We start from the raw sequence: 27,997 nt of genomic DNA, 5'->3' as shown, positions 1-27,997 counted from the left end.
AATAGGTTGAATTCAGTTTGAATAAATAAGGTGTATTTTAAAAATGTATACATTTGTCACACATTTTAAAATGCATTATTTTGGATAGATAAAGCTTTTTTTTTAAAAGAGCTTGGATTTTAGGTTCCGTCTGCAAAAATGCTGACCACAAGTTCTGAAGTGAAGCAATAACACTTACCTCAAGAAAGAACTGTCTGCAATGATGACCAGGGTGAAGATTTACCATTTTCTAATGCTTTCTGCTGCTGGGCATTCAATTGGATTCTTAATGTCTAATGATATCAAGCTGACTGAAAGAAAAGTAGTTTCTGCTTTAATTTTAAAGTATAATACAGTGTTAAAATGGAAACAAATATATCTGGTGAGACAGAAATATATTTTGTTTAACTTTTTAATCCATGTTTATATATTGTGAGGAAAATAGAGTACATAATCATAAACAAGATAAAATTTGCAGATGCTAGAAATCTAAGCAGCGCACACAGAATGCTGGAGGTCAGGCAGCATCTATGGAAAAAAGTACTGTTGACGTTTCGGGCTGACACCCTTCGGCAGGACTGGAGGGAAAAAAATGAGTAGATTTAAAAGGTGGGGAGAGAGGAGAGAGAAACACAGTGATAGGTGAAACTGGGAGGAGGAGGGATGAAGTAAAGAGCTGGGAAGTTGATTGGTGAAAGAGATGCAGGGCTAGAGAAGGGGGAGTCTGGTAGGAGAAGGCCACAGAAGAAAGAAAGGGGGGAGGAGCACCAGAGTGAGGTGATGGCAGGCAAGGAGATGAGGTGAGAGAGAGAAAAGGGGATGGGGAATGGTGAAGGGGGGGGTGGCTTTACTGGAAGTTTGAGAAATAGTGTTTATGCCAACCATCATCAGTTTGGAGGCTACCCAAATGGAATATAAGGTGGTGTGTTCCTCCAACCTGAGGAAGTGGAATTAGAATGGGTGGTCACTGGGAGATCCTGCTTCTTCTGGCGGACAGAGTGTAAGTATTTGGCGAAGCCGTCTCCCAATCTATGTTGGGTCTCACCAGTATACAGGAGGCCACACCTGGAGCACTGGATACAGTATATGACCCTAACAAACAACAGACTGTTTAGGGTCCTGAATGATAGTGAGGGAGGAGGTATAGTGGCAGATGTAGCACATGTTCTGCTTGCAGGGATAAATGCCAGGAGTGATATCAGTGAGTAGGGACTCCCTATGGACAAAGTGTGCACATAAGCATAAGATGAGTCTTGTTTTTATGTACCATTCTGTTTGCTAAACCAGCTGTGACAGAAACTCACTTGAACCATGCATCTCATTTAGACCTTGAGTAATATTGAGTAAAACTTTTGAGCAAAACTGGTTTACATGTAGCCTATGTTCACATCTACTCCATTGATTGCATCAAAGTCTCCAACCTGATATTTCCACTTAAGCCATATTAATGGATATTCTACTCTGTCAGTTTCATGGTGTGTTTAAGTAGCTCAAATCTCATTATTATCCCAGAATAAAAGTTATTGAAAGCAAAGGATAGGAAGCCCAAGATTCCTGACTACTTTTGCAGAGTGAGGCTGTTCACTGTATGAAGCATGGTGAAGCTTTCGAGAGGTGCCGTTTTGTGAGGATGCTGCTTGATATAATGAGAAACAGTGCAGTGCACTGCTTTAGAATTTTTTAAACTTAAAAATGAAGATTGTTTTAAAATCAGAGTAGATGGATAAAGACCATTTCTGCTGATCTAGTTGAGGGGTCAAAAATTATGTGGCATCATTATGGATTAAGTGATTTAGAATGTTGGTCAACCCCTTGCCCAATGAATTTGGCGTCTAGGATTGTTTGCAAAGTGGGCTGAGGCAAAAATAGAACTGAAAGGTTCAAATTTAATTGTGGATATGTAGAGCAGTGTCAAAGATGGGGAATAAGGTGAAGAAATAAAGATTTAGTCACAAAGGTAAACACTAGCTTGATGACCAGATGTCTTGCAATTTCTGTGTACTTCTATTACCTTTCAATATTCCCAGAAAATCTTGCTGTTAGGATTGGGTGAAATATTTTACTGTTGTATGCTCTTGATGTTTCTTTAAACCTGTGGTACTGCACAACTTATTTCTGAGAATGAAGGAAGGTGACTTGAAATTCTTAAGAATGTTAGTTTCCAACACTTCAATGGTTTTTATAATGGCATTATGCTTTTTTTACTTTTAATTAAATTATACTTTGTTATGAGGCAGAGTTTAATGCAAAATAGAAGCTTGTAAGAACATTGTGCAAGATTTCCTTTATTTTTGTTTGCTTGTTTCAATTCAATTATTGATAAGACATTGATCATTTTTGTTTTGCAGATGGAAGAACTGGTGGATCCGAGGGATCTTGTCACTCGCTATGATCTCATTTTTCTTTCTAATTATCTACTTGGGACCTGTTGTACTCATGTTTGTGGTTAGTAATTTAACCTTAGAAATACGTTAGTTTTCTTTACATACATTTTATATGTTTTTTAAATGAAGGGAAATCTTGGTGCTTGAACAGCAGAGAAACTGCAGATTCTGTAAATCTGCAATAAAAACTGTAGATGTTCAGCATGTCAGGCAGCATGTGGAGGAACAAACAATGTTTCAGGCCAGTGATCTTGCTTGGAACTCTGACTAAAGGTCCATAGGTCTGAAATATCCATTGTCCATAAAATCTAAATGGGACGTACTGCAGAGCTCTGAGACATACAGGGATCTAGGTGACCTAATGTATGATTAGTCGAAGGCGCATATGCAACTCTAGAAGGAAAGTATAAAAACTAACATTATTATAGTTTATTGTGAATAACTGAAATGACTTTCAAGGAGGAAAACTTCAGTGGCTAGGAATCTGAAATAAAGGCAATACTGGAAGCAATACTACAATACTTGGTAGATCATGCATATCTGCAAAAAGAGAAAATGTTGTTCATGTTTCACACCCAACACCCATAATCAGAACTGACAAAGGAAGAAAGCATCATTTTCTATAGCAGAGAAGTTAGGGGAAGGATGATCATAATAAAGGGAATATCTCCAATGGGATGAAACCAACTGAGTTAAGGTGACAGGATTTGATTTTGCTTCTTTGTTAAGTGACATCTTGTGCGAATGTGTCTAGCAGACTAGACCATACTTGCAGGAAAAAGAGAAGCTGAGCCAAAAACGGGCAACAGGAGGAAATGTCAGAGAAAATTGTTTAAAACTACAGAATTCAACACTGGATTTGGAACGCTGCAATGTGTCCAGATGGAAGATTGGATGTTGATATCAAACTTGTGTTGAGCCACTTACAGTGTAGAAGGATACAGAAGTGGAATAAGTGGCAGGCAACCAGAAGGTTATGGATCTTTCTGTGAATTGATTGCAGATGCTCCATAGAGAGATCACCAATTTGCATTTGGGGGGAGGTTTCTACTTCAGTTATATAAAGCTTTGTTGAGAACATATCTATAAGTTATACCACTGTATGGCATGGATGTTAATCCCTAGCTCTAGGAATAACTACTGCTATGTATTCATGGTTAGACAGCCTCATTCTACTCTGTGTATGACTGAATTACATCTTGGGTTAATTGGGTTAAACTCTGCTTGTTATTTAAGTTCCATCTCGATTTTTAAAACTTCCTCTCATTTTCAAGTTTGGCATTGGTCACATACCACCCATTCTGTGTAGTTTCTTCTAGTTATTTAACCATGGATGCGCCTAGGCTCTGATAAGTTTCTTTTTTTATATATATAATTTTTATTAAATTTTCAAAAAGAATACATGAAAAGATAAAATCTACCCACCCCCCCCTTAACCCTCCACCCCCCATATATATAGTCCTACCTAAAAGAAAGAAAGAGAAAAAAAAAAGAGCCGCCTGGGTATTGGAAGGTTTCCACATGCTCCATGGGATTCAAAATAAATTTGGTATAATTATTCGTTACTTTCCCCAAGTAACCAAATTCTTTGTCGGAGCACTTAAATATGACATCCTATCTTTTGTAAATAAGGGCGCCAAATATTCAAGAATGTTACATAATTATCTCTTAAATTATAAGTAATTTTTTCAAGTGGAATAGAACTAGCCATTTCATTATTCCAACGATCCATACTTAAATACGAATCAGATTTCCAAGTATCTGATAAGTTTCTTGATCATTTCACCATTGCTGTCTGTGCTTTGGTCAATATTATAAATTCTGAAATTTCCTTTCTGAAACAGTCCCACTCCCTTCCCTTTTAAACACTTTCTTAAAACCTGACCATATGTCAAAGCTTTTGTTCACCTCTCCTGATAGTTCCTTGTGTGACTGCATTGTTTTGCTAATGCTATAAATTTTCTGTATGCCCACCAAGCTTTTCTTCTCTGATTCAACTGCTTGCATCTCTTGTGCCTTCACTTCACCCTCCTGTCTCTGACTCTGTCTTCACTCTCCCCTCCCCACACCTGGCTCCTTCTGTCTGTTGCTTTTCCTTCCTTGTATATTTTCGTGTATCGCACCACCGCCCCCCCCCCCATGCCAGTCTCTGACTCCAAAATCTACTCTTCACCCTCCTCCACCATTATTCATCATTATTCAGTTCTAGATCCACCTATCACCGACTGGCTCTGCCTTGCCCTCCCTCTTTCTTCTTTTTACTGGCTATTCTCCCTGTATGACCTGAAATATTGACCATCTCTTTTCCTCCACTGTTGCTGACTGACACATTGAGTTACTTCAGTGGTTTGCATTTTGATCTGTGAAAGTTAATTGTGAAATGACTTTGATATGCCACTTTGAATAATTTGCCTAAAACTGCTATTGCTTCTAAATAGGAGTGTTAAATGTTCATGGTCTGGTTGGCCCACAGGTAAGTTGTGGTATTCGATTGAGATGTTTATAAAAATGTTGAGGTGAATTTTGAATGAGCACTGTTGACCTTGGATGGTTAATAGAATAGAGTCAAAGAGCACTACTGCATATAAACTGGCTTTTCAGCCCGCCTAGTCTGTGCTGACTATTCTGCTTAGCCCCATCGAGCTGGACCATAGCCCTCCATATTCATCCCATCCATGTATTTATCTAAGCTTTTCTTAAATGTTGTAGTTGAACCAGTATCCATTCCATTCTTGCATCATCCTTTGAGTGATGAAGTTTCCTTAAATATTACATCTTTCACACTTAACCTATGACCTCTAGCTCTAGTCTTGCCCAACCTCAGTGGAAAAAGCCTGCTTGCAATAACTCTTATCTGTACTCTCATAATTTTGTATACCTCTTCAAATCAGAGAATAAGGTCCTAACCCTTTCAACCTTTCCCTATAACTTAGGTCCCCAAGTCCCAACAACATCCTTGTAAATTTTCTTTGTACTCTTCCAATCTTATTGATATCTTTACTGAAGGTAGGTGACCAGAAAGAATTGCACACAAAACTCAAAATTTGGCCTCACACACGTCCTGTGCAACTTTGACATAACATCCTGACCCCTGTACTCAGTAATTAGATTTCTGAAGGCCAATGTGCTGAAACCTCTCCATGATCCTGTCCAACTGTGACATCACTTCCAATAAATTATGGCTCTACATTCTCGGAATAATGTGTCTTCATTAGTTGGGTTGCAGAATATAAGAGCAGAGAAGTTATAGTACAACCTTATAAATCCAGAAGCAAGGTTTCCTGCAGTTGGGACTCGTGCTGAAAGGAATTCCATGACCTTAAATTATATGTTGGGGTCTGTTCTCTATTACTTGAACCTTTACATCTACTATGTTCAAAGAAAGTTAGCTTCAACACTTTATACTATTCAGCTAGGTAGACTATTTCTCCGGATGGCATTTTACTTACTAGCTTTCCCCATCTGTGCAGCAGGGCCAAAGGGCCTGTATTTGTGCTGTATTACTGACTTTATGACATGAATTGCATTTGACTTGAGTACCCACATAACTGATTTCCTCTGGATTCATTACTGCATCATGACCACCTCCTCTCCTCCTCCTCCTCCTCCTCCTCCTGCTAGGCCTTGTCTGTAGTTACTGGAATCTCTTCGAGCATCCTAGTGGCATTTTCCAATAGGCTGCAGGTGACCCCTGACTGTTGTAATGGTGTTCGCTGCAGTAGCCATACTGTGGAATGTAGTGAGAGACATAGGTAAAAAGATTGCACTTGTACCTAGGAACACACTCAAAGTTGCTGGTGAATGCAGCAGGCCAGGCAGCATCTCTAGGAAGAGGTACAGTCAACGTTTCAGGCCGAGACCCTTTGTCAGGACTAACTGAAGGAAGAGTTAGTAAGAGATTTGAAAGTGGGAGGGGGAGGGAGAGATACAAAATGATAGGAGAAGACAGGAGGGGGAGGGATGGAGCCAAGAGCTGGACAGGTGATTGGCAAAGGGGTTATGAGAGGATCATGGGACAGGAGGTCTGGGGAGAAAGACAAGGGGCGGGGGATCCCAGAGGATGTGCAAGGGGTATAGTCAGAGGGTCAGAGGGAGAAAAAGGAGAGTAAGAGAAAGAATGTGTGTATAAGAATAAATAACAGATGGGGTACGAGGGAGAGGTGGGGCATTAGCGGAAGTTAGAGAAGTCGATGTTCATGCCATCAGGTTGGAGGCTACCCAGATGGAATATAAGGTGTTGTTCCTCCAACCTGAGTGTGGCCTCATCTTTACAGTAGAGGAGGCCGTGGATAGACATGTCAGAATGGGAATGGGATGTGGAACTAAAATGTGTGGCCACTGGGAGATCCTGCTTTCTCTGGCGGACAGAGCGTAGGTGTTCAGCAAAGCGGTTTCCCAGTCTGCGTCGGGTCTCGCCAATATATAGAAAGCCACATCGGGAGCACCGGACGCAGTATATCACCCCAGCAGACTCACAGGTGAAGTGTCACCTCAGAATTTCCAGCATCTGCAGAATTCCTGTTGTTTACTTGTACCTAAGATTTGAGCTTCCCTTGCAAATTATTCTACTTTAATTTGTAAACAATCTACTGATTGCCTAAAGTAGAATAAAGCGGTAATATGTTTATTTTCTTTTTCAGGTTCTCTATGTTCAAATCAAGTGTTTTCATGAAATTATCACAATTGGTTACAGAGTGTATCGTTCTTACGAATTGCCGTGGTTCAGAACCTTAAGCTGGTGAGTTTGACCAATTTTTTAAAGAATTTTAACTGAATAGTGCTGAGGGGTAAAAGGATGGATTGTTAAATATTCTTCTAAAACAAGGGAAAAAACTAATTTCATTAATTTTGGGGAAACCAGGAACTTAACATTCATAATGATAATATGTATGCAGTCCTGTACAGGTGGTTCTTTTGTATCATTGTGTGGTCCATTTTCTCTAAAAATAAATTTTCTCTGCCTTTGTGTCTGAGCTCTCGCTCTAGAATTGGATAAAATCCCAGCCTTTCTAAGGGAGTTGGTTTTAATAGACAGATGTAGTTATATAAGCAGGAGGCTGTTTTTTGTTTAAAAACTATTTACATCTTTCAAATTTAATCTTTTTAATAACCATCAGTCTGCATAATGTCCCTTTCAGAATGTAGAGATGTACTTGTCAGGTTAGATAAAACTGTACATTAATCTCAAACTCTTTATTTTTATTGTTATATTTTAGTGACATGAAGGGGATTGGAAAAGTTTGCAGAGGATCCAACAAATTTACTTGCATGATTGACAGTAAACCTTTACATTGCACAATGTCCTAGGTCATGTCAGTTTAGTAGTAAACGGAAGTGAATTTACAAAAATTTGAGATGGTGCAGTGTAGCAAGGAAAGTACAGTAAATAGTGTGGAGGAACAATGAGTGAAAGGGCATGACCATAGACCTTTAAAAATAGCAGCACAGTTCAATGAGCTGATGGTAAAGGCATCCTTTATTTGTGAAGGCATTGGGGAGGTTATGTTACTACTATGTACAATGTTAGTAGATGACTGAGTACTGCATGCAGTTTTGGTCATCATGCCAGAGGAAGGATGTCATTGAACTGGAAAAGACAGGAGAGTTATCAAGACATTTTCAGGACCAAAATGTTGTTTCATGAGGAGAGACAGAATTATTTTGTTTAGAACAGGAAGATGGGAGAGACTGAATTAATATTTGTAAAATTTAAGAAGGGACAAGGGGACTTTCAAGGAAGTTGGTTTCCAAGTGAAGTAGATAAGGATGACCCATTTCTCAGGGAAGAGTCAAAACTAAGGATGTAGATTTGGAGTAATTAATTGTGGGGAAGGGGGCTTGTTTTTATGCCATGGGTAATCAGGGTCTGGAACTTGGAGAAGATGGTCAAGGCAGAACTTGGATGGAAGCTTGCCCGCCAGAAGTACAGACCCAGAGCTTGAGGTGGGGCCGGGCCTGCTAACTTGCCCTTCAAATGACATTAGCAAGATGGGTCAAATGGTCTTCTAAGTTGTAAATTTTCTATACTGCTACGAACCTTTAGTGAGGAAAGTACCTCTGAGTTGGCACCTTGCTGTGTTAGCCTAATGAGGGATATTTTAATAGTCAAGTCACATATTCTTCATCCTCCAGGGAAAAGGTTCAGCAGGTTCATGGAAGCTTAACCATTGCCATGAATAGGTACTTCTAGAGTGCAGTTCTAGTGTTTGATATGAAGAGCTATAGGAAATTGATGTAATGCCATTGTTATCACTTAACTTGAAAATGTCAATATGTTTGAGGATCCCATAGAAATTCATTCTTCAGGGAAAACTAACAGTCCTGAATAATCTAGTTATGGTTTTCTTCATTTCCCATATGGTTTGGAATCTAATTAGTTTGAACGTTTTGTAATAAATACTTGGAAGCCACAGTAAGCCCAGGTTCAAATAGGAAATGCAGAAGAGCCTGCTGAGAGCAGCACTGAGAGTATTTAAATTCTTGTGAGACTATAATATAGGGCCATGTATATGCTAAATATTCATTTGAAGACCAGAAATCTCCATTTAGCTATTTTTCTGATCAAATTGTCCAAATATGAACAATCATTTTTTTAAAAAAAAATCAGAATAAAACCGCTCAGGTAAATTATCACCAGATCAGTTCACATTTTATCATTGGCAAAGTGATGGAAGTTGACAGTGTTATCAAAAGTCATTAATTTGCCAGTAACCTGATCAATGATGCTTGATTTGGGTTTTGTGTAATTACTTGACTCCAGAACCAAGTTATCTTCAGAAAATTAAGGATAGGTATTAAATGTTCCCCTTGCTTGTGATTCCTAATCATTTCATATTTGCGGGGTGGGGAAGTGGTTACAGGGAAACTGCTGGAAATCAACTTGTTTTCTTCCTTGGTGCTTGTGAATAGAGGAAATATATTTGAAAGTGAGAGGGGGAAATGATGACCTTAGAAAAGCCAGAGGGCATCTTGTCATTCCAAATATTACAAAAAAATTTATTGAAGTACTCACTGGCAGCGATCCCAGTCCTAGATTAGGTGCTGTTTCAGCAGTGGCTACAGCTAGCAGCTTTTGTGGTGTGCTTATTTTCCTATGGGTTGTCATCAAAAACCTCAGGCAAATATTGACAGAAGTTTTGAATAGTACCTCATTTGTAAAATGTGCCTACACTTGCGACTGGTGACACAAAATTCATATCTGAACTCTGTATCCTCTCTGACATCATCTAACAGTTTGGAGGAATTAAGGAAATGCTCAAAATGCATAGTCTTGCAAATGTTAGGATATATTTTTCTGTTGCACATTTATAAAATTTTATTGGCTAATTTAATTGAATTAATTACAGGATTTCCAACTGAGTTTGACAAATTGCTAGCATAACATAAAGTTCAACTCTGAAGAAGAGTTTTTTTTCTTCACCAAAAGAGCCTCTCATGCAAACTAAGAATAGAAAGCAATTTCTCTGGGTTTCAGATTATTCAAGTACGGGTGTCCCCTGCTTTTCGAACTTTTGCTTTACGAAACCTCACTGTTACGAAAGACCTACATTAGTACCCTGTTTTCGCTAACAGAAGGTGTTTTCACTGTTACGAAAAAATCAGCGCGCGATAAAAGGCAGCTCGCGCCCCGAGCAGCCGCTGTCCCCCGGATTCTGAACTGCATTCTTGCCGCCATTGCTTAAACATGTGCCTGTGAGCAGCCGTTAGCAAGATGAGTTCTAAGGTATTGGAAAAGCCTGAAAGAGCTCATAAGGGTGTTACACTTTGCGTAAAACTAGACATAATTAAGCGTTTCGATCGTGGTGAACGAAGTAAGGACAACGTGAGTTTGGCTTGTGGAAGCTGACGAAGGTGATGTTGAAGAGGTTTTGGCATCCCATGACCAAGAACTGATAGATGAAGAGCTGATGCAATTAGAAGAGAAAAGGATAACAATCAAAACCGAATGAGTAATGATAAAGTACAACTTTAATTTTGAAAGGGTACCTAGGTTTAGGGCATATTTGCAGGATGGTTTGAGTGCTTACTGTATGATAGAAAAATGTGCGAGGCTCAGCAGTCAAGCAAGCCTTCCACATCAGCCACAGCAGACGATGAACCTCGACCTTTGACATCGAGGCGGGCAGTCATAGGAGAAGATGAGCTGCCTGCTCTAATGGAAACAGACGATGATGAGATGACACCCCAGTGTCCCACCACCCCAACACCCAGGCCGCGGACAGATACCGATTCGCGGAGAATACAGCGGTAGCAGGGAGACTCACAGCACTTCTTTAAGAAAAAAGCCGAAAAAAACGTGCTAATTAATTAGGTACCACCCGGCATGTAATTGTCGGCCCAGATCAGAAGCGATTGCCGATTGCGTCGCCTCTAATCTGGGCCGACAATTATGGTCCAGGTGGCACCTAATTAATTAGCTTGTTTATTTCGGCTTTTTGCTTAAAGATGTGCTGGGTGCGTCCCGGCTACCACTGGACCCCTGCATGCTTCGCAGATCGGTATTGGGTCGTTGCCCGGAGGGTGGGGGCCACTGCACCACCAAATCTCCGACTCAGCCTAACACACCATCATCAGTGTGCTCGATGCTGTCTTCCTGATTCCTGTAAGCGATATTACACTGTACATACATTATTTCTACTTTATATAGGCTGTGTATTTTTACGTGTTATTTGGTATGATTTGGCAGCTTCATAGCCTAAAGGTTACTGGAGAGCGCTTGTGCTGTGTTTTTGCCAACAGCGCTTGCGTGAGATTTTTGCTACGGAGAACAGTTCAGGCAATGATTGTGGAAAAGTATTACTACTTTATATAAGCTGTGTATTTATCATATCATTCCTGCTTTTACTATATATTACTGTTATTTTGGGTTTTATGTGTTATTTGGCACGATTTGGTGGGTTATTTTTGGGTCTGCGAACGCTCACAAAATTTTCCCATATAAATAAATGGCAATAGCTTCTTCGCTTTACGACATTCCGGCTTATGAACCGTTTTATAGTAACACTCTACCTTCGGATGGTGGGGGGAAACCTGTAATACATATAGTTTGGTTCTTTACCACATCTAAAAGATGCTTAAATTTGTACCTTGCAGGACTGTTACTGAAGGTTTATGTAGTTTATCTTAAGTTGGGCAAACTACGTCTCCTTTAGTATTTTATTTAGAAAGAGTGCAGAACAGGCCCTTCTGGCCCAACAAGCCATGCTGCCTAGCAACCTACCTACTTAACCTGAGCCCAATCACAGAACAATTCACAATGACCAATTAATCTACGCATATTCATTTTTGGACTGTGGGAGAAAACCCACGGGTTACGAAGAGAATGTGGAAACTCCTTACAGTTGGTGCCAGAATTGAACTCTGAAATCCAATGCCCCAGGGTTTGACTTAAATGTCTGACTTTTGCCATGCACGTCAGCATCATCTCCTTTCTACACTTAATATTTTCATAATGTTTTAATGATATTAGAAGCAGGCCATTTCACTTATCAAGCCTAGGCCAATTCTCAGAGCAATCCTATGAATCCTCTTCCCTCATTTGGTTCCCTATTCTCTTTCAATTCCACTCTGATTCTCTTACCACCCACCCTAAGTAAAGTGGGAGTAGTTTGCAGTAACTAGTTACCTGACCAATCTGCACCTGCTTCTTTGGGATGTGGGAGGAAACAGGAACATTTGAGGGGGGTGGGGCTTAAGGAGTGAAATTAACACAGTCAATAGGAGGTCAGGATCAAACCTAGATGTTGGAGCAGTAAGGTTACGTACATGACCTGCTGTGCTTCTGAGATGCTCAACATGTTTATCAGAACAAATTCATCATTGCTGGGTCCAAATTCTGGAATTCCCCACCTAGCATCATTGTGGGAGTGCCTCCACAAGAAGAACTGCAGTAATTCAAGATCAACCTCACCATCTCAGGCAATTACGGACGAGCGACTGTTAGAGAATTTAGTACCTATCAAACACAAAGTAGGCAAAGACCTTTATTTTGTGAATTCACAGGAGACATACTGCACAATGTCTCTGCCAACGCAAGGTTACAATTCAAATTTATACAGTAAATCTAATCACACTAGGTAATTGGTCTCCAGGCACTGTTGCCACAATTTATACAGCATTGGCACCTATACAATTGGTTCCTTATTGATGACATGATCTATTGTTGGTAAATGGAAGATAAATCGATCATGCTCTCCCCATGATTCTGCACAGCAACGAAAGCTTGACTTTCCAGTAATGTCCACATCCTGAAAAACATTTGAAAAATAACTAAGCGTTGATTTGAATGCTTCATTTTTCAGAAAGTGGTGAATGGCATTTAAAGTAGAGCAGCAAACCCGTTTATTTTGTCAGTAAACGTTGCCCTCTGTTAAGTTGCAGACACAATTATTTAGTTTCATTTGTAAATTGTAGATATTGAAGACTTGTCATGTCCTCCCTTACCTAGTGGAGGGCATTTGTAGGTTTTCGTCATAATTGACTAGAAACTAGAAATTTGAAAAACCAACCAACCATGCACCGTGGTTACAGAAGAAAATCAGAGGTTGGGTATTCTGGGAGGAGCAATTTTTTTCCCAAGTTCTCGTAGCCTTCAATTATATGCAGATACTCTTCATTTGTACAGATGAGTACAGCTCAGACTGAAGTTTGACAGTATCCAGAATAAAGTGGTCGACCTAACTGATATCCAGTTCATCATCCTAAGTATCTATACCATCCATTACTAGAACACTATTGCTGTACTATGTGCCATCTGCCAAGTATACAGTAGCAATTTCCATGGCTTCTTTGCACTTTCTGGGTGTTTGTACCATTCTAAAGATCAAGAACAGCAGGTATATGGAAACACCATCTTCAAATTGACTTCTAAGTCATGGGTCATTCTGGTTTGGAATTGTATTGGGCATTTGTGATCTTCTGTCCACTCAGTGTAGGCTAATTAGCTACCCTAATGCATGATTTTTTTTTGCAGTTGACCAGAGAGACTCAATATAGTGTAAATATCAGGTTGTAACCACAGAATGTTTTGACAGCTGATAAGCCCCTGCTCTTTGATTCAGACTACCGTATCTGTTATTTATTTTTTTTAATATATCGGTAAATAACTTTGACATTCAAGAGCACTTAAGCACTTGTGAGGTGGTGGGGCGGAGTAGTGTGCTTGGAAGTGAGTCCACAGCTTATGGGAATATCTCAATGGTGGGGCAGCTGAAATTATCCCCTTTGGTTCAAGAGCCTGATGGTTGAGGGGTAATAACTGTTTCTGAACCTGGTGGTGTGAGTCTTGAGGCTTCCGTACCACCTTCCTGATGGCAGCAGCAAAAAGAGAGCGTGTCTTGGGTGGTAGGGGTCCCTGATGATGGATGCTGCTTTCCTGCGACGACACTTCATGTAGATGTGCTTAGTGGTGGGAAGGTGTTTACCCGTGATGGACTGGGGCATATCCCCTACATTTTTATCTTTTATTCGACCTACAACATTGGTGTCATCAGCAAACCTGAATATGGCATTGGAGCTGTGATCGGCAACACAGTGTTAAATGTAAAGTGGGTAGATCGTGGAGGTGATGTTGTTGCCAATCCTAACTGACTTGGGTCTGCAAATGAGGAAATCGAGGGTCCAATTGCACAAGGACGTATCGAGGCCAGTGTCTACAACAGGAGTTCCCAACCTGGGGTCCACCTTCCCCTCGGTTAATTGGAAGGCTCCATACTTTTTTTAAAAAATGGTTGGGAACCCCCCTGGTTTAGAAGCATATTGATCAGTTTTGAGGGGAGGATAGTATTGAATGCTGAGCTGTAGTGGATTAAAGATATATGCACCTTTGCTGTCCAGGTGATCCAGAGTTGAGTGAAGAGCCAATGAGAAGGCATCTGCTGTGGGCATATTGCTCCAGTAGGCAAATTAGAGCAGATCCAAGTTGCTTCTCAGGCAAGAGTTAAGTGTTTCATCGCTGTGGCTGTAAGTGCTACTGGATGATAGTCATTGAGGCAGGTTACCATGTTCCTCTTGGGCATTGGCATAATTGAAATCTGCTTGAAGTAGGTGGGTACCTCAGACTGCTGAAGTGAGAAGTTGAAGATCTCAGTCCAGCTAGCTGATCAGCACGGGTCTTTAGTACTCAGCCAGGCACCCTGTCTGGGCCAGATGCTTTTCATGGGTTCACCTTCCTGAAGGCTACTTGCACATCGCCTTCTGAGACTAAAATCACAGGATTATTGTGGGAATGGGACTTTGTGATGCTTTCTCCATGTTTTGATAGTCAAAGGGAGCATAGAAGGCTTTGAGCTTATCTGGAAGCGAAGCGGGGGAAGCTAACTAATATCGTCACTTAAAATTCCGGCTATTGAGTTTTCTTTACCAGCATAGATGCCCACTCCAAAGGATGTAATTTGTGCCCATCTTGCCTGAACTCTTTGAATCCTCCAAACAATACTGAAACGCTGATCAGGACAGTAATTAATCTTTCTTTGGCATGATTAACCTCAACGTCATGCAATCATCACCAGCATCGTCACTTTAGTCTGGATTGCACTAACCTTATCTGTCTAGTTGTATCCAGGGAAACAACTGCAATAGTTTGTCTTCTCCTGCCCAGAGCATTGATCTCCTGTTTCGCTTCGGGCTCTATGCTTAGCCAACTCCTGTTTCTTCAATTACTTCCTGTCCTTAGACAACATAATTCAAAATTGTGGTTACATTCTGTCTTCATAGATATGCTTTCGGTTGCCAAGACCTAGGCTCTATTTTTTTCTCCAAGTCTCTTTACTTCTCCACATCTTTCTTTAACTCATTCATCCACTTTTGTAGAAAGCATCTCTATGACCATTGCCATATTATCTCCATAACTGGAGTGCCATTAATATTTATTTGATAATGTTCCTGTGAAGTAAAATTCAAGCACAGTTCTTACTGCTCTCAATCCTAAAACTATTTCCCCCCAAAACAATACTAGATCAAATTTTCTCTATTTAAGTATTGGGAAGATGAAAAGCCGTGGTCACCACCAGAAATTCCACTCTGTTTTCTGTTCCTGGCGACTGTCTGAAACTGGCTCTGATAGTCAGCAACCTTTGTTGTCACACGTTATTTAGCTTTTCACATTGCATGTGAGAGGTTCTGCCCAAAATATATTTGCCATCTACTAAACATCACAGTAGTTTCATGTGTTTAATGAAATGCATTGAAGTATTAGAGAATTAAACTTGAACATATTGCCAAGTTAAAGTGATAAAATGCAGTTTTGATTTTTATGATAAATGTTTTGTTTGTAAGTCTGGTGCCTAATTATAATTTCTTCCTGGTAGGTACATTCTTCTGTGTGTAAATTATTTCTTTTATGGGGAAACAGTTGCTGATTACTTTGGTGGCCTAGTGAGAAAGGAAGTGCCACTTCAATTCCTAGCCCGTTATCATCGCTTCATCTCATTTGCTATGTACCTAGCAGGTGAGTAAATGTTCAGTAGCTTTTCAGATAGATCGTTCATTACTTTAATTATAAGTATAGCAATGTTACTGCATTTGTTTCTTGTGATGGCAAATCTCTGGGGGAACGATTTCCTACAGTTGTAACAGTTTATTTCCCTTCAATTATCTGAATACTTGAAAATATCCATCACCAGTGGGAATACTTAGACTTAGAAAGTGATTGTCTTGGATCTACATTGGCTATTAAGGGAGAAATCCAGTAGTCCCACTTGCCCTTCCTCTAACATTCCTAGATCTCTGTAATCTACTTTTTCTCAAGTACCTATCAAATAACCTTTTCTTATTTGCCCAGAACTCTTAAGAGGTAATCTGCAGTAGAGGATTAACAAATTAATACATCTTTGGAATGTACACTCTAGGCTAAGCAAGAATGCAACATTGTTTAGCAATTTTTTTTTTGAATTTTTCATCTGTATCACAACTGGTCTATAATAAATTGCAGTACTGAAGTCCATCAGGATGTAAGACATAGGAACAGAATTGGGCCATTGAGTCTGCTGTGCTATCCCAGCATGGATGATTTATTATCCTTTCAACCTCATTCTTGTGCCTTCTCCCCATAACGCCCTGAATAATCAACCTCCACTTTAAATATACAGATGACCTATCCTCTGCGGCCATCTGTGGCAATAAATTACACAGATTCACCACCCTCTGTTGAAAGAAATCCCATCTCATCTTTGTTGTAAATGGACATCTTTATTCTGAGGCTGTGCTCTCTAGTCCCAGACTCTCCCACTATAGGAAATATCCTCTCTACATCCACTCTATCTATGCTTTTCAGTGTTTGGTAGGTTTCTATAAGATCACTCTCTCATTCCTCTAAACTCCAGCCCAGGGCCATCAAAAGTTCCTCATACATTAACTCTTTCATTCCCTGGATCATGCTCGTGAACCTCACCTGGACCTTATTCGGTGGCAGCACACCTTTTCTTAGAAAGAGGCCCAAAACTGCTGATAATACTCCATGTGGTCTGACCAATGTCTTATAAAGCCTCAGCATTACAGTACAAACTTGCTTTTATGATCTAGTCAACTCGGAATTGCCTCCCTTACCACCAAATCAATCTGCAAGTTAACCTTTTAGGGAATCCCGCACAAGGACTCCCAAGTACCTCAGTATCTCTGAATTTTGAAATTTCTTTCCTTTTATAAGATAGTCTATGCCTTGATTCCTTATACCAAAGTGCGTGACCATATACTTCCCTACCCTACAAAAAGAAGCCAGGTCTGATATTTCCTACAATAAAAAAGAACTTGTATAACTTACTGCAGTGTAAATCTGTGTATTTCTTACACAAGAATTTAAATTCCTAGCTCTTTAAAGAATTCTGTGGTGTCAATCACACGCCATAGAAAAGTACACAAATGTAGCTTAAAAATTTCAATATGTGTTCCTTAAAATGTTATATGTTAAAAGGACATACTCTTCCATTTTCTACTTAGTATTGCAAATTTTTCATTGGTTTTAGTGAATTGGACAATGAATCCTTTTGTTATCTTGGATGGTTAAAACTGCTTAATTTTTAAAAAATGAACTATTTGGATAACATTTTTGTTTTATTACTGTTTTGATAGATTAAATAAAATTAGTGTTGTATTTTTCAGAAGTACTGTACTCCAATTCTCAGTTGTTTTGCTGATTGGTTATACTTTTCGTAGAATACAGAGTTTAAATACAAACTCACCTGAAACAAACTTACTGACTTTATTGCTTGTAATATGCAGGAATAAAAAAAGTTCTTGCTAAAAGTAGTTTATATCAGTATCTACAATCCAGAATAGGCAGTTGGCATTTTATTTAATTTAACCTTTTGACTTCTGTTTTCTTATTCCTGGACTAATTCAATCAGTTGTTCAATCTTGAGTGAAATCCATGAACTGATACTAAAATTAATCTGTTTTGGCTTTTGGCATACATGCATGTGCATCTGATTACCAAGTTGTGTATTTTTATTCACTATTTGTAGTATTCCAAAATGTAATGTGATAATGAAGCTAAAAGCTAGCTTTCATTTATAGAGAAATGCATGAGGTTTGTGATTGGTTTTTCAACACATTACCAAACATTTAACATAAGAAATAGGAGCAGGAGTAGGCCATCCAGCCCATCGAGCCTTCAATAAGATCATGGCTGATCTGTCTGTAAAATTTGAGTTAAAAATTTAACTATGGAACTCCAGAATGGTACACTGAGTTAATTTATGATTTTAAATAATGCTGCAAATGTTTAAAAGTCCAAGACACAATACAGCATGTACACTTGCCAGAAGACTGATTAGAGGAGATGTTCTCAAATAAACATTAAAATTCATAAGTCATTAAAATGACAGAAACAATAACTGAAGGATTTCATTTCCTCTGAAGGTTTACTTATTTTAGTTTCTTTGGGAGACCTTTATGCTTATCTGTTTTATTAATGCCATAAGATATAGGAGCAGTATTAAGCCATTTGCCCATCGAGTTTGCTCCACCATTTCATCACTGACCATCCAGTTTTCCTCTCAGCCCCAATCTCCTGCTTTCTCCCCTTATCCCTTCATGCTCTGACCAATCAAGAATCTGTCAACCTCTGCCTTAAATATACATACAAATCTGGCATCCACAGTTGCCTGTGGCACGGAATTCTGCAGATTCATCACCCTCCTTATCTCCGTTCTAAAAGGATACCCCTCTATGTCTGTGTGCTTTGGTGTTGGACTCTCCCATCATAGGAAACATCCTCGCCACATCCACTTTGTCAAGACCTTTCACCATTTGGTAGGTTTCAATGAGGTCACCCCTCATTCTTCTGAATTCTAGAAGATACAGGCCCAGAGCCATCAAACGCTCTTATATGACAAGCCATTCAATCCTGGAATAATTTTCGTGAAACTCCTTTGAACCCTCTCTAGCTTCAGTGTGTCCTTTCTAAGATGAGGGGCCCAAATCTGCGCACAATTACTCCAAGTGAGGCTTTAACAGTGGTTTATAAAATTTCAACATGACATCCTTGCTTTTATATTCTAGTCCCCTTGAAATGAATGCGAACATTGCACAAGGACTTCCAAAGCCCTTTGCACCTCTGTTTTTGTATTTTCACTCCATTTAGAAAGTGGTCAGCCCTTTCATTGCTTCTACCGAAGTGCATGACCTTACACTTTCCAACACTGTATTCCATCTGCCATTTCTTTGCCCATTCTCCTAATCTGTTTGTCCTTCTGTACCCTCTCTACTTCCTCAAAACTCCCTGCCCCTCCACCTATCTTCGTATCATCTGCAAACTTTGTAACAACACCATCAATTCCATCATTCAAATCATTGACATATAATGTAAAAAGAATCTGTCCCGATACAGACACCTGTGGAGCACCACTAGTCACTGACAGCCAACCACAAAAGGCTCCCTCCATTCCCACTCTTTGCCTCTTGCCAATTAGTCACTGCATTATCCATGCTGAAATCTTAACCTGTAATATCATGGGCTTCTAGCTTGTTAATCAGCCTCATGTGTGGCACCTTGTCAAAGGCCTTCTGAAAATCCGAGTACACAATATCAACTGATTCTCCTTTGTCTATCCTGCTTCTTATTTCTTCAAAGAATTGCAACAGATTTTTCAGGCAAGATTTTCCCTTGAGAAAACCATCCTGACTACAGCCTATTTTATCATGTGCCCCCAAGTACTCGACTCCAAAATCTTTCTAACCACTGAGATCAGACTACCTGGCCTATAATTTTCTTTCTTCTGCCTCTCTCTATTCTTGAAGAGTGGAGAGTGACATTTGCAATTTTCCAGTCTTCTGGAACCATTCCAGAAAGATCATTACTAATGCCTTCACGATCTCTTTAGCCTACTCTTTCAGAACTCTGTGGTGTACACCATCTGGTCCAGGTGACTTATCTACTTCCAGATTTTTCAGTTTCCCAAGAGACTTCTGTCTAGTTATGGTGACTTCTCTCTAGTTATGGTAACTTCACACTCTTCATGACCTCTGATACCTGGAAATTCCACCATACTGCTAGTGCCTTCCACAGTGAAGACTGATGCAAGATATTCAGTTCATCTGCTATTCCATTGTCCCGCATACTACCTTTCCAGCATTGTTTTCCAGTAGTCCAATATTCACTCTCGCCTCTCTTTTATCTGAAGAAACTTTTGGTATTATCTTTAATATTATTAGCTAGATTACTTTGATATTCCATCTTTACCTTAATGACATTTGAGTTGCCTTCTGATGGTTTTTTAAAAGCTTCCCAATCCACTACTTTCCCATCAATTTTTGCTCTATTATATGGCCCCTCTTTGGCTTTTATGTTGGCTCTGACTTCTCCTGTTAGCCATGGTTGTCCTCTTTGGGAAGTATATATACTGTGCCTTCCAGATTGCTTCCAGAAATTCCAGCCATTGCTGCTCTGCCAGTTTTCTTTTCCAACCAATTGTGGCCAACTCGTCTCTCATGCTTCTGCAATTCCCTTTACTTCACTGTAATACTGATATATCTGACTTTTGCTTCTCACTACTGAATATTTAAGACCATAAGACAGAGGAGCAAAATTGAGTCATTCAGTCCATCAAGTTTACTCCACCATTCCATCATGGCCGATCCCAGATCCCACTCAACCCCATACACTCGCCTTCTCGGCATACCCTTTGATGCCCTGACCGATCAGGAAACGATAGACTTCTGCCTTAAATATATGCACGGACTTGGTTTCCACCGCAGTCGATGGCAGAGCATTTGACTGGATTTTATAGAAATTTTGAATGATTTTATTTTTAAAATAAGTATCAAAACACTTATTCAAACAATATTTTTAAAAAAGAATACCATGTTGCAAGACAGTTACAGTTTAAATGGAAGGTACTGTAACTTTTGTCCTTAATTCTGTGACAAAACAAATTTCTAAACTTCTGTTAGGAATTCAGCACTCAGATTGTTCTTCTAATCTTCCAAGGCAATCTGTTGATTTTACAAGTTTTAAAGTTTCTTTTATTTTCATTTTCTTTTTCTGTATTATGGCCACTGGAAAGTTAAATTACCTGTAAATCTTCCAGTATTTGTTTGAAACTCTCGCAGTGGGCAGCTGGGGAATCACATTTATTTTATGAAAGTTTTATTTTCTCTACACTTCCTTCTTCATGGTAAAGAAAGCAGTATGTCTCTGATTTTCACATTAAGGTACAACTGAAGTTGTGCGCCATGTAAAGAATTAAGGGCATAATTTCCTGTACTGAGGCTCCAGCCCAGAAATGAGGCAGTTTAAATTTTCAGATTTGCTCTTTTGTTCACATTTCTTTGATTGATGGATTAAAGTTGTGTCACATTACTAGAACAATTATGTTTATAAATTACTTAAATTTTGAAAGTGTTCAGTTATTCAGCTGTCTTTTCATTCTATGACAATCACTTACAATAATGACTAACGAAGTTGTGGAATTTTGCAAGCTCTCAGGAAGATTGCGTGAGCCAGAACATTAGATTGGTTTCACCATAACTCGTTTGCAATTTGTGTTAAGAAGTCTAATACACTCCCTGCTATCACTTTTCAGGCTTCTGCATGTTTGTACTGAGTTTAGTGAAGAAACATTACCGACTGCAGTTTTACATGGTGTGTATCCAAATTTACTTTGTAGTTATTAATGTAAGTGCAAGGATGTTCCATATGACTACCAACTTTGCAAACATTTCGTGCAGTAAATACTGGACCAAATTTAGATTTAGTTGGTGTGGTGGCAAATTAGTTAAATAGTGGGAATACCAATTCTGAAACCTTAACTTAAGGAGAGCGGTGTTTACATCTCTTTAATTCAATCGTGTAAATATCTGGATTTAAATGATAATTTAAATGTCAGTAATAGTGCCAATGAAACTACTAGGAGGTCTGAAAAGCACATTTGGCTCACCATTTCCTTTTAAGCCAGGGATGTTGCCATCTTTACCTGGTCTGGCTCACACCACTTTGGGTCCATAACAATGCAATTGATTTTTACTTCTCCATTGGGTGAGGGAAGAAAGAAAAAGCAATATATTGAGTTTGGCCGCACACAATAGTCTGCAAAGCTGACATTGCCAATAATGTTCATAATCTATATTTTAAAATATACCTGGCAGTGTTCCATGAAAGAACATGCTCAGTTTAATTTTATCATATAGAGAAATTTTGTTATATCAAGCTAAGAATTACCTAGTTCTCAACAGATGCAGACTTGCTCCATAAGCATAGAGCCACCCTGTGTATTAAGAGGAACAAGTGCTTGGAATACTTGCACAACAATTTTGCATAACTGCATATGTTCCTTATTTTGTATGTAAATCCGTTGCAGACTAATATGACTAAAATTCCCATCATTTCTGCTACAGTATAACAAGAGAAATGTTGGGAAAACTCAGTAGACCAGGCAACATCTGTGGAAGGAATTTGTTTCAGCTTTAAAACCCTTTGTCAGAATTGAGAATGAGAATATATATAGTCATTAAATGTTAAGCTCTTTAGCTTATGAATTTTCTTGCAAATGTTGTGAACTCTAAGTAATGTATTGTCAAAGATGTGCCCAGCAGGCCAGAGTGTATAAATGAAAGAAGGAAAAAACAGAAAAATGGTAGGCAAAATTGGGCAATGCTGATATAAAAAGAAGGCAATTTATTTAAATTTGGAGAGTTCAATATTGTATTCTGCAACATACCCAGATGAAAGATGAGGTGCTGTTCTTTAATTTGTATTGGGCTTTATCGTAACATTTTAGGAACCCACAAATGCAGAGGTCAGAGTGGAACAGGGATTTTTTTTTAATAGCATCACAGTACTGAGTAAGCCCTTCCAACCTTCAAGCCATGTCACCCCAGCAACCCCTGACAAACCTGATTAACCCAAACCTGATAATGAGACAATTTACAATGACTAATTAACCTACCCATTATGTCTTTGTACTGTGGGAGGAAACTAGAGGACGTACAAAGATGCCTTACAGATCAGCGCCGGAATTGAACTCCAAACCTCAGAACGCCACGAGCTATAATAGTGTCGCACTGACTGCTGTGCTGCCTTGGTGGGCACAGAATTAAAGTGGTGGGGAACCAGAAACTCAGTTACTTTACTATAGGACCACCAGCAATGGATAAAGACCTAAAGTCTTGAGCCTCCTTTCATCTTGTTATTCTATTATATGCTTTGTAATATGATAGGTTTTGTACTGTAATATGATTGGTTGGGAAGTTGCTGCATCTGGCACTAAATATTTAAAAAATACTGTCATAATTTATCTTTTAACTATATCATTATTTCCAATAGTTCAGATGTGTAAATCATGTTTATAATATTTGGTTTTTCTGATTATAGTTTATTTTCCAATTGAAAGTAATCCAACATTTTGTATTTTAATATATTTGCACTTATTGATTAAAGTCTGCATAGAGGGTTGCCTCAAGCAGAAATAAAGTAAATAAGATCAGAAATGTCAGTGCAGAAAATATTTTCCCATTTGCTTATTTCTCTTTTATATTTTAGAATCCATCAGTGTAATGTATTTCTGTGCACATTCCAGAAAGTGCTTTTGTGCTTATTTATAAGCCTTTGTTACTCTTTCCTCAATTGTATAGAGGTGCAGACCCAGATTTTTCTATGTGTATTAGGTGGGTCCCGCACTGTTCTATGCTCCCCATCACTCTGAAGTTACAGCCTCAAGACAATGCAGATTATGAAAATGCTGGAAATCTTGTACAATACACACAAGATGCTGGAGGAACTCAGCTGGTCAGGCAGCAGAGACAAGTATTGAGCATGAGAATGGAGAAGAATAAGAGAAGGAGTGAGTGGACCAGCAGAATGGGGGAGAAAATAGACAGCGGAAATAAGGGGATGGGAAACGAGAAAGGTTAGAGACATTGATGTTCACACGATCAGGTTGGAGACTACCCAGACAGAATATGAGGCGTGCTCCTCCAACCTGAGTTTGGTCTCGTCATCATGGTAGTAAAGGTGTCGCTGTAGAAATGAGTGACCATCGTGAGATCCTGGCTATTATGGTGGATAGGGGAAAGTTTTGACGAAGCCCCCAGTCTACTTTGGGCCTACCTGATGTACGGGAGGCTATACCGGATACAATATGTTGCACTGAAAGACTTGCAGATGAAGTGCCGCTGCCTCACTTAGAAGGACTGTTCAGGGCCCTGAATGATGGTGAAGGGACAGGTGTAGCACCGGTCACAGTTGCAGGGATAAGTGCCAGGAAGGAGATCACTGGAGAGAGACTAGTGGACAAGGGGATTACATAGAGAGCAATCCCTGCAGAAACAAAAGGGTGAGTGTGGGGGAGTGAGGGGAGGGAAAGTTATCCTGTAGGATCCTATCACGGCATGATCCTCCATATCCAGCAGGTCATGCTCTGCAATTTCTGTTGTCTTCAATTCTCTCAGAATTGTATAAAACTATGCAGTAAAATGAAATTGCTGATAAATATGTTCTAAACCTTTTAGGTAATTAAATATCAAACAAAGTGCATAATTAAATATATATCTCTATTTGTATATCTATCTATGTTTATCCTTTCCCATGTCCCTAAAATCATCAATCAAATGAATAGGAATCCAGATGCACTCAGCACAAGTGCTAATGAATCGTATCAAACTCCTGCTACCTGGAGAATCTAGTTGTAGGGCTGAGCTGGGAAATTAATAATGGAGTTTGGTCAGCAAATTTGGACCCAGTGTTTGCATGGGAGTCTTAAAACTTAATGAATTTTTTATGGAGGGTTGCAAACTCTTCCGTAGAGAATTGTTGTGAAATCTTGGCTTGGTGGGTGGGGGGGAATAAAAGCATTAGCAAGGAACATCCGAGCAATCAGTCATGATTTCCTTTACCAAACTTAAAATTTTTACACACTGCCACTAAAAACCCCAACACTCTGTTTCAGTGAAAATACTTCTAATCCTACAAGACTCTTCATAGTACTGCACTTAACATTTTTATTCGTTACACATATTCTACCTTATACTTGCTCATAGTTGTCCTGCTATTGCCATCTCTCAATTATTCACTTCTATTTTTTAGATACATATACTCTGTCTTGTTTATAATATACCTAGCTCTGTGTTTCAAAATAAAACTTTCTGTAGTGGTAAGCCCCACTGTTTCTTCACTGAGAAGTTTATTTTTCAAAGTAAGTATCCTTAAATCAGTCACTGAATTTTACAGTTGATTACAAACATTAATAAACATCACTAGCAGAAAAAGATGAGCTGATCTATTGACTGTATCCCCTTCATTCATATTGTGGCTACAGACTTCAGCAACTATATAATAATTTGACTAAAATAAGTTGGGAGACAGGGTGAAGAAGGGGATAGCATCCAGAAAGTTATCTTGTGGCTGTTAGGTATATCACTTGTACTTAACATACACAAATACTGTATGTTACTCTTTGTAATACAGTGATATGTGTTAGCTAAAAACTTATCCAGCTCCTTTCAAATGTTGTCTGCACTTGCAATATAAGCCAGCAGTTTGGTAATGGTACCTGTAGCGTAAGCGGAACAAAAACAAATCTGACATCAAAGTTTAGTTTGTGCTTACAAGTAGCAGTATTACTTGTGATCCTTTGTTTGTTTTCCCTGATCTCTCTCAATTTAATGTCTCAGTCTAACACCTTCCTGCATCTTCATCATTTTGTGTAAAGTCTTTGCTTTGTTTCCCAAAGAGTTGGTGGACCCAGCTTTTTTAACTTGTGGAAGCTTAAACTTTATTTCAGATATTTTCACAGGTCCTTACCTAACCATAATGAATTTTTTCTTATGATTTTGTACCAAAACTGGATACTTCTTTATAAATGAAAACTAAGAATGCTTCTGTACATGGACTACTTTCTTTGTTTTAGACCATCTGCGTAATGTATTGAGGTACCTTTAAGGTATAGCGGACTTTAATTGAAAAGCCCTTTATTTACATGAAGGTTAAATTAATATTCACATTTTAAAGTGAATTTATAAGTTCAGGGGAAAATGCCATGAAATGCAGATAACTCATTCAAAGGCCAGCAGAGTCGCTCCTTAAGATAAAGGGAATGTAGGAAAAATAATTTAATGGAGTCTTTTTTTTGTTGTCTTTTGCGTAGAAAAGTGACTCCATAGTCCTTTGTGGGCAGTAAGAATAGTTAGCCTTAAGTAAAGATGTATATAAAAAGTTATTCAAAAAAAGACAACTATATAAGAAATACAGAAAAATAGTAGTGACATTGGGCATATGAAAATATGAGAGCTATAGTCAAGATGGAAACTTGAATTGCCAGAAGGCAAGTTGAGGAAGATTTTGCTCATAATGTCAAGATTAACTCCCTAGAGATTTTTTTTCAATACTTTAGTTGTAAAAGAAAATTCGAGGAGGAAGTTAAGTGCATTAGGAATGATGATGGGGTGATAAGTTATGCAGAGAAGAACATAGATTCTGTTAACTCAGATTTTAGTAAGTATTCACCTGCGAAGATGTTAGCAATATGCCAGTAAGTGTAGAGAAAAATAAGGTTGTTTTCAGTGACTTAGAATTTTGAGAAAGTGAGGTGCTGCTTCAGCTGAAAGTTAATTTCCAGGGCCAGACAACATGTGTCCAATGGTACTTAAAAAGAGGTTTGTGATTGTTTATCGAAACCCCTAACTTATATTTTTCACAATTCAGTGAAGATGGATGAAATCCCTTAGAACTGGAAATGGGCTAATGTTATCTCAGTATATAACAAAGGTGACAGCTTTGACCCTGGTAACTGTGAGCTTAATATGTATCACAGGTAAGATAATGGAAACAATAATAAAGAATGAGTTGGAAAAGCAGATGATAAGAACAGGCATGTTAGCAGAAAGCCAGTATGGGTTCAGAAAGGGGGAATCATATTTTACTAATATGCTGGAGTTCTATGAAGAAACAACTAAAATTTATGATAACTATAGAGCAGTTGATATAATTGACTCGGACTTGTTTTTGACAAGGTACCCCACAAGAGGTTAATAATCAAATTGCAGGAGGTAGAGATTCATGGTAAGGGGTGCAAATGGGTGCAGAATTGGCTCAAAAACAGAAAACGAGTTGTGGTGAGAGGATCATTTTCACACCTAGATGTTAAATGTGGGGTTTCACAGGGATCAGTTTTGGGCTGCTGATTTGGATAAGTGCATAACAAATAAACTATTAAAAGTTTGCAGATGACACAAAATTAGGGAGACGGGCTAATAACATTCAGACAGCAGAATCAATACGGTGAGATCTAAACAAAATCCAGATGTGGGCAGATAAATGGCAGATGAAATTTGAGAAAATGTAAAGTATTACATATAGGAAGTAGAAATACCAGATACCTGTAGAAATATACAACAAGGGTGGGGGGGGGGGGTTCTTGAGTTAGAAAGTGCACTGTAGGATCCGGCTTCTGGTAGGCTCATTAATGTCAACATCTAGACAATGCACTGAAGTGATTTGGAGGCTGATAGAATGTTGGGCTAGATGATGCACTCAGTGGAGTTCAAGTCCAGAGATGTTCTCCTTCAGTTATATAATGCACTTGTGAGGTCACACCTTGAGTACTGTTAGTTTTGGTCTCCGTATTTTGTGAGGAATGTGAATACACTGGATAGAGTTCAGAGAAGGGCGACTGGACTCATTCTAGGTCTACAGGGCATGAGCTATGAAGTAGGCTTGAAAGAGTTAAATCTTTTTAGCCTAAATAGATGTAGAATGAGAGGAGACATGATAGAAGTGTTCAAGATCATTGAGTATAAGTAAGATGGATGTCAGCTGCTATATCACAATTAATCCATCAACAAGGACACGGGTCATAGGTGGAGATTGGTTAAAGGGAGATTACAGACTAACTTCAGGAAGTATTCATTCACTCAGTAAGTTGTGGACTCGTGGAACAAACTACCGAGTTGTGTAGATGAAAGTAGTACCTTATAAACTTGATAGATGTATATACCTACAGTTTGGAAATTAACAGCATAATTTTGGATGAACTGTAATTTGAAGATGTTGAATGAAGGACTATTATACAGAATGTTGGAACAATATTCTATGCAGGTGACAAAGGAATATGAGGATTTCATCAACAAAATAATAATTTATACAATACTAGAAATAGAGGTTGATGGTTGTTATGAGGATATAGAATTGTAAGTGTTGCTTGTGA

The 27,997-nt window shown here is 38.9% G+C and overlaps 1 protein-coding gene across 2 annotated transcripts in view; it reads left to right on the top strand.

Moving 5' to 3' along the window:
- The window catches only part of cds1 (CDP-diacylglycerol synthase (phosphatidate cytidylyltransferase) 1), a 108,993-nt gene that overhangs the window by 54,895 nt on the left and 26,101 nt on the right, over positions 1–27,997 (top strand). For both annotated transcript variants that reach the window (XM_063042198.1, XM_063042197.1), the window contains exons 3-6: positions 2,328–2,424; positions 7,004–7,101; positions 15,671–15,810; positions 21,383–21,441. In XM_063042198.1, the coding sequence (XP_062898268.1) occupies positions 2,328–2,424; positions 7,004–7,101; positions 15,671–15,810; positions 21,383–21,441 (394 nt within the window). The remainder of the gene's footprint in view (positions 1–2,327; positions 2,425–7,003; positions 7,102–15,670; positions 15,811–21,382; positions 21,442–27,997) is intronic.

Source organism: Mobula hypostoma, chromosome 3 (genome assembly GCF_963921235.1).
Source record: "Mobula hypostoma chromosome 3, sMobHyp1.1, whole genome shotgun sequence".
Classification (NCBI taxonomy): Eukaryota; Metazoa; Chordata; class Chondrichthyes; order Myliobatiformes; family Myliobatidae; genus Mobula; species Mobula hypostoma.
The sequence above is the reverse complement of the archived record's forward strand: the minus strand, read 5'-3'. Positions and strand labels throughout refer to the sequence as shown.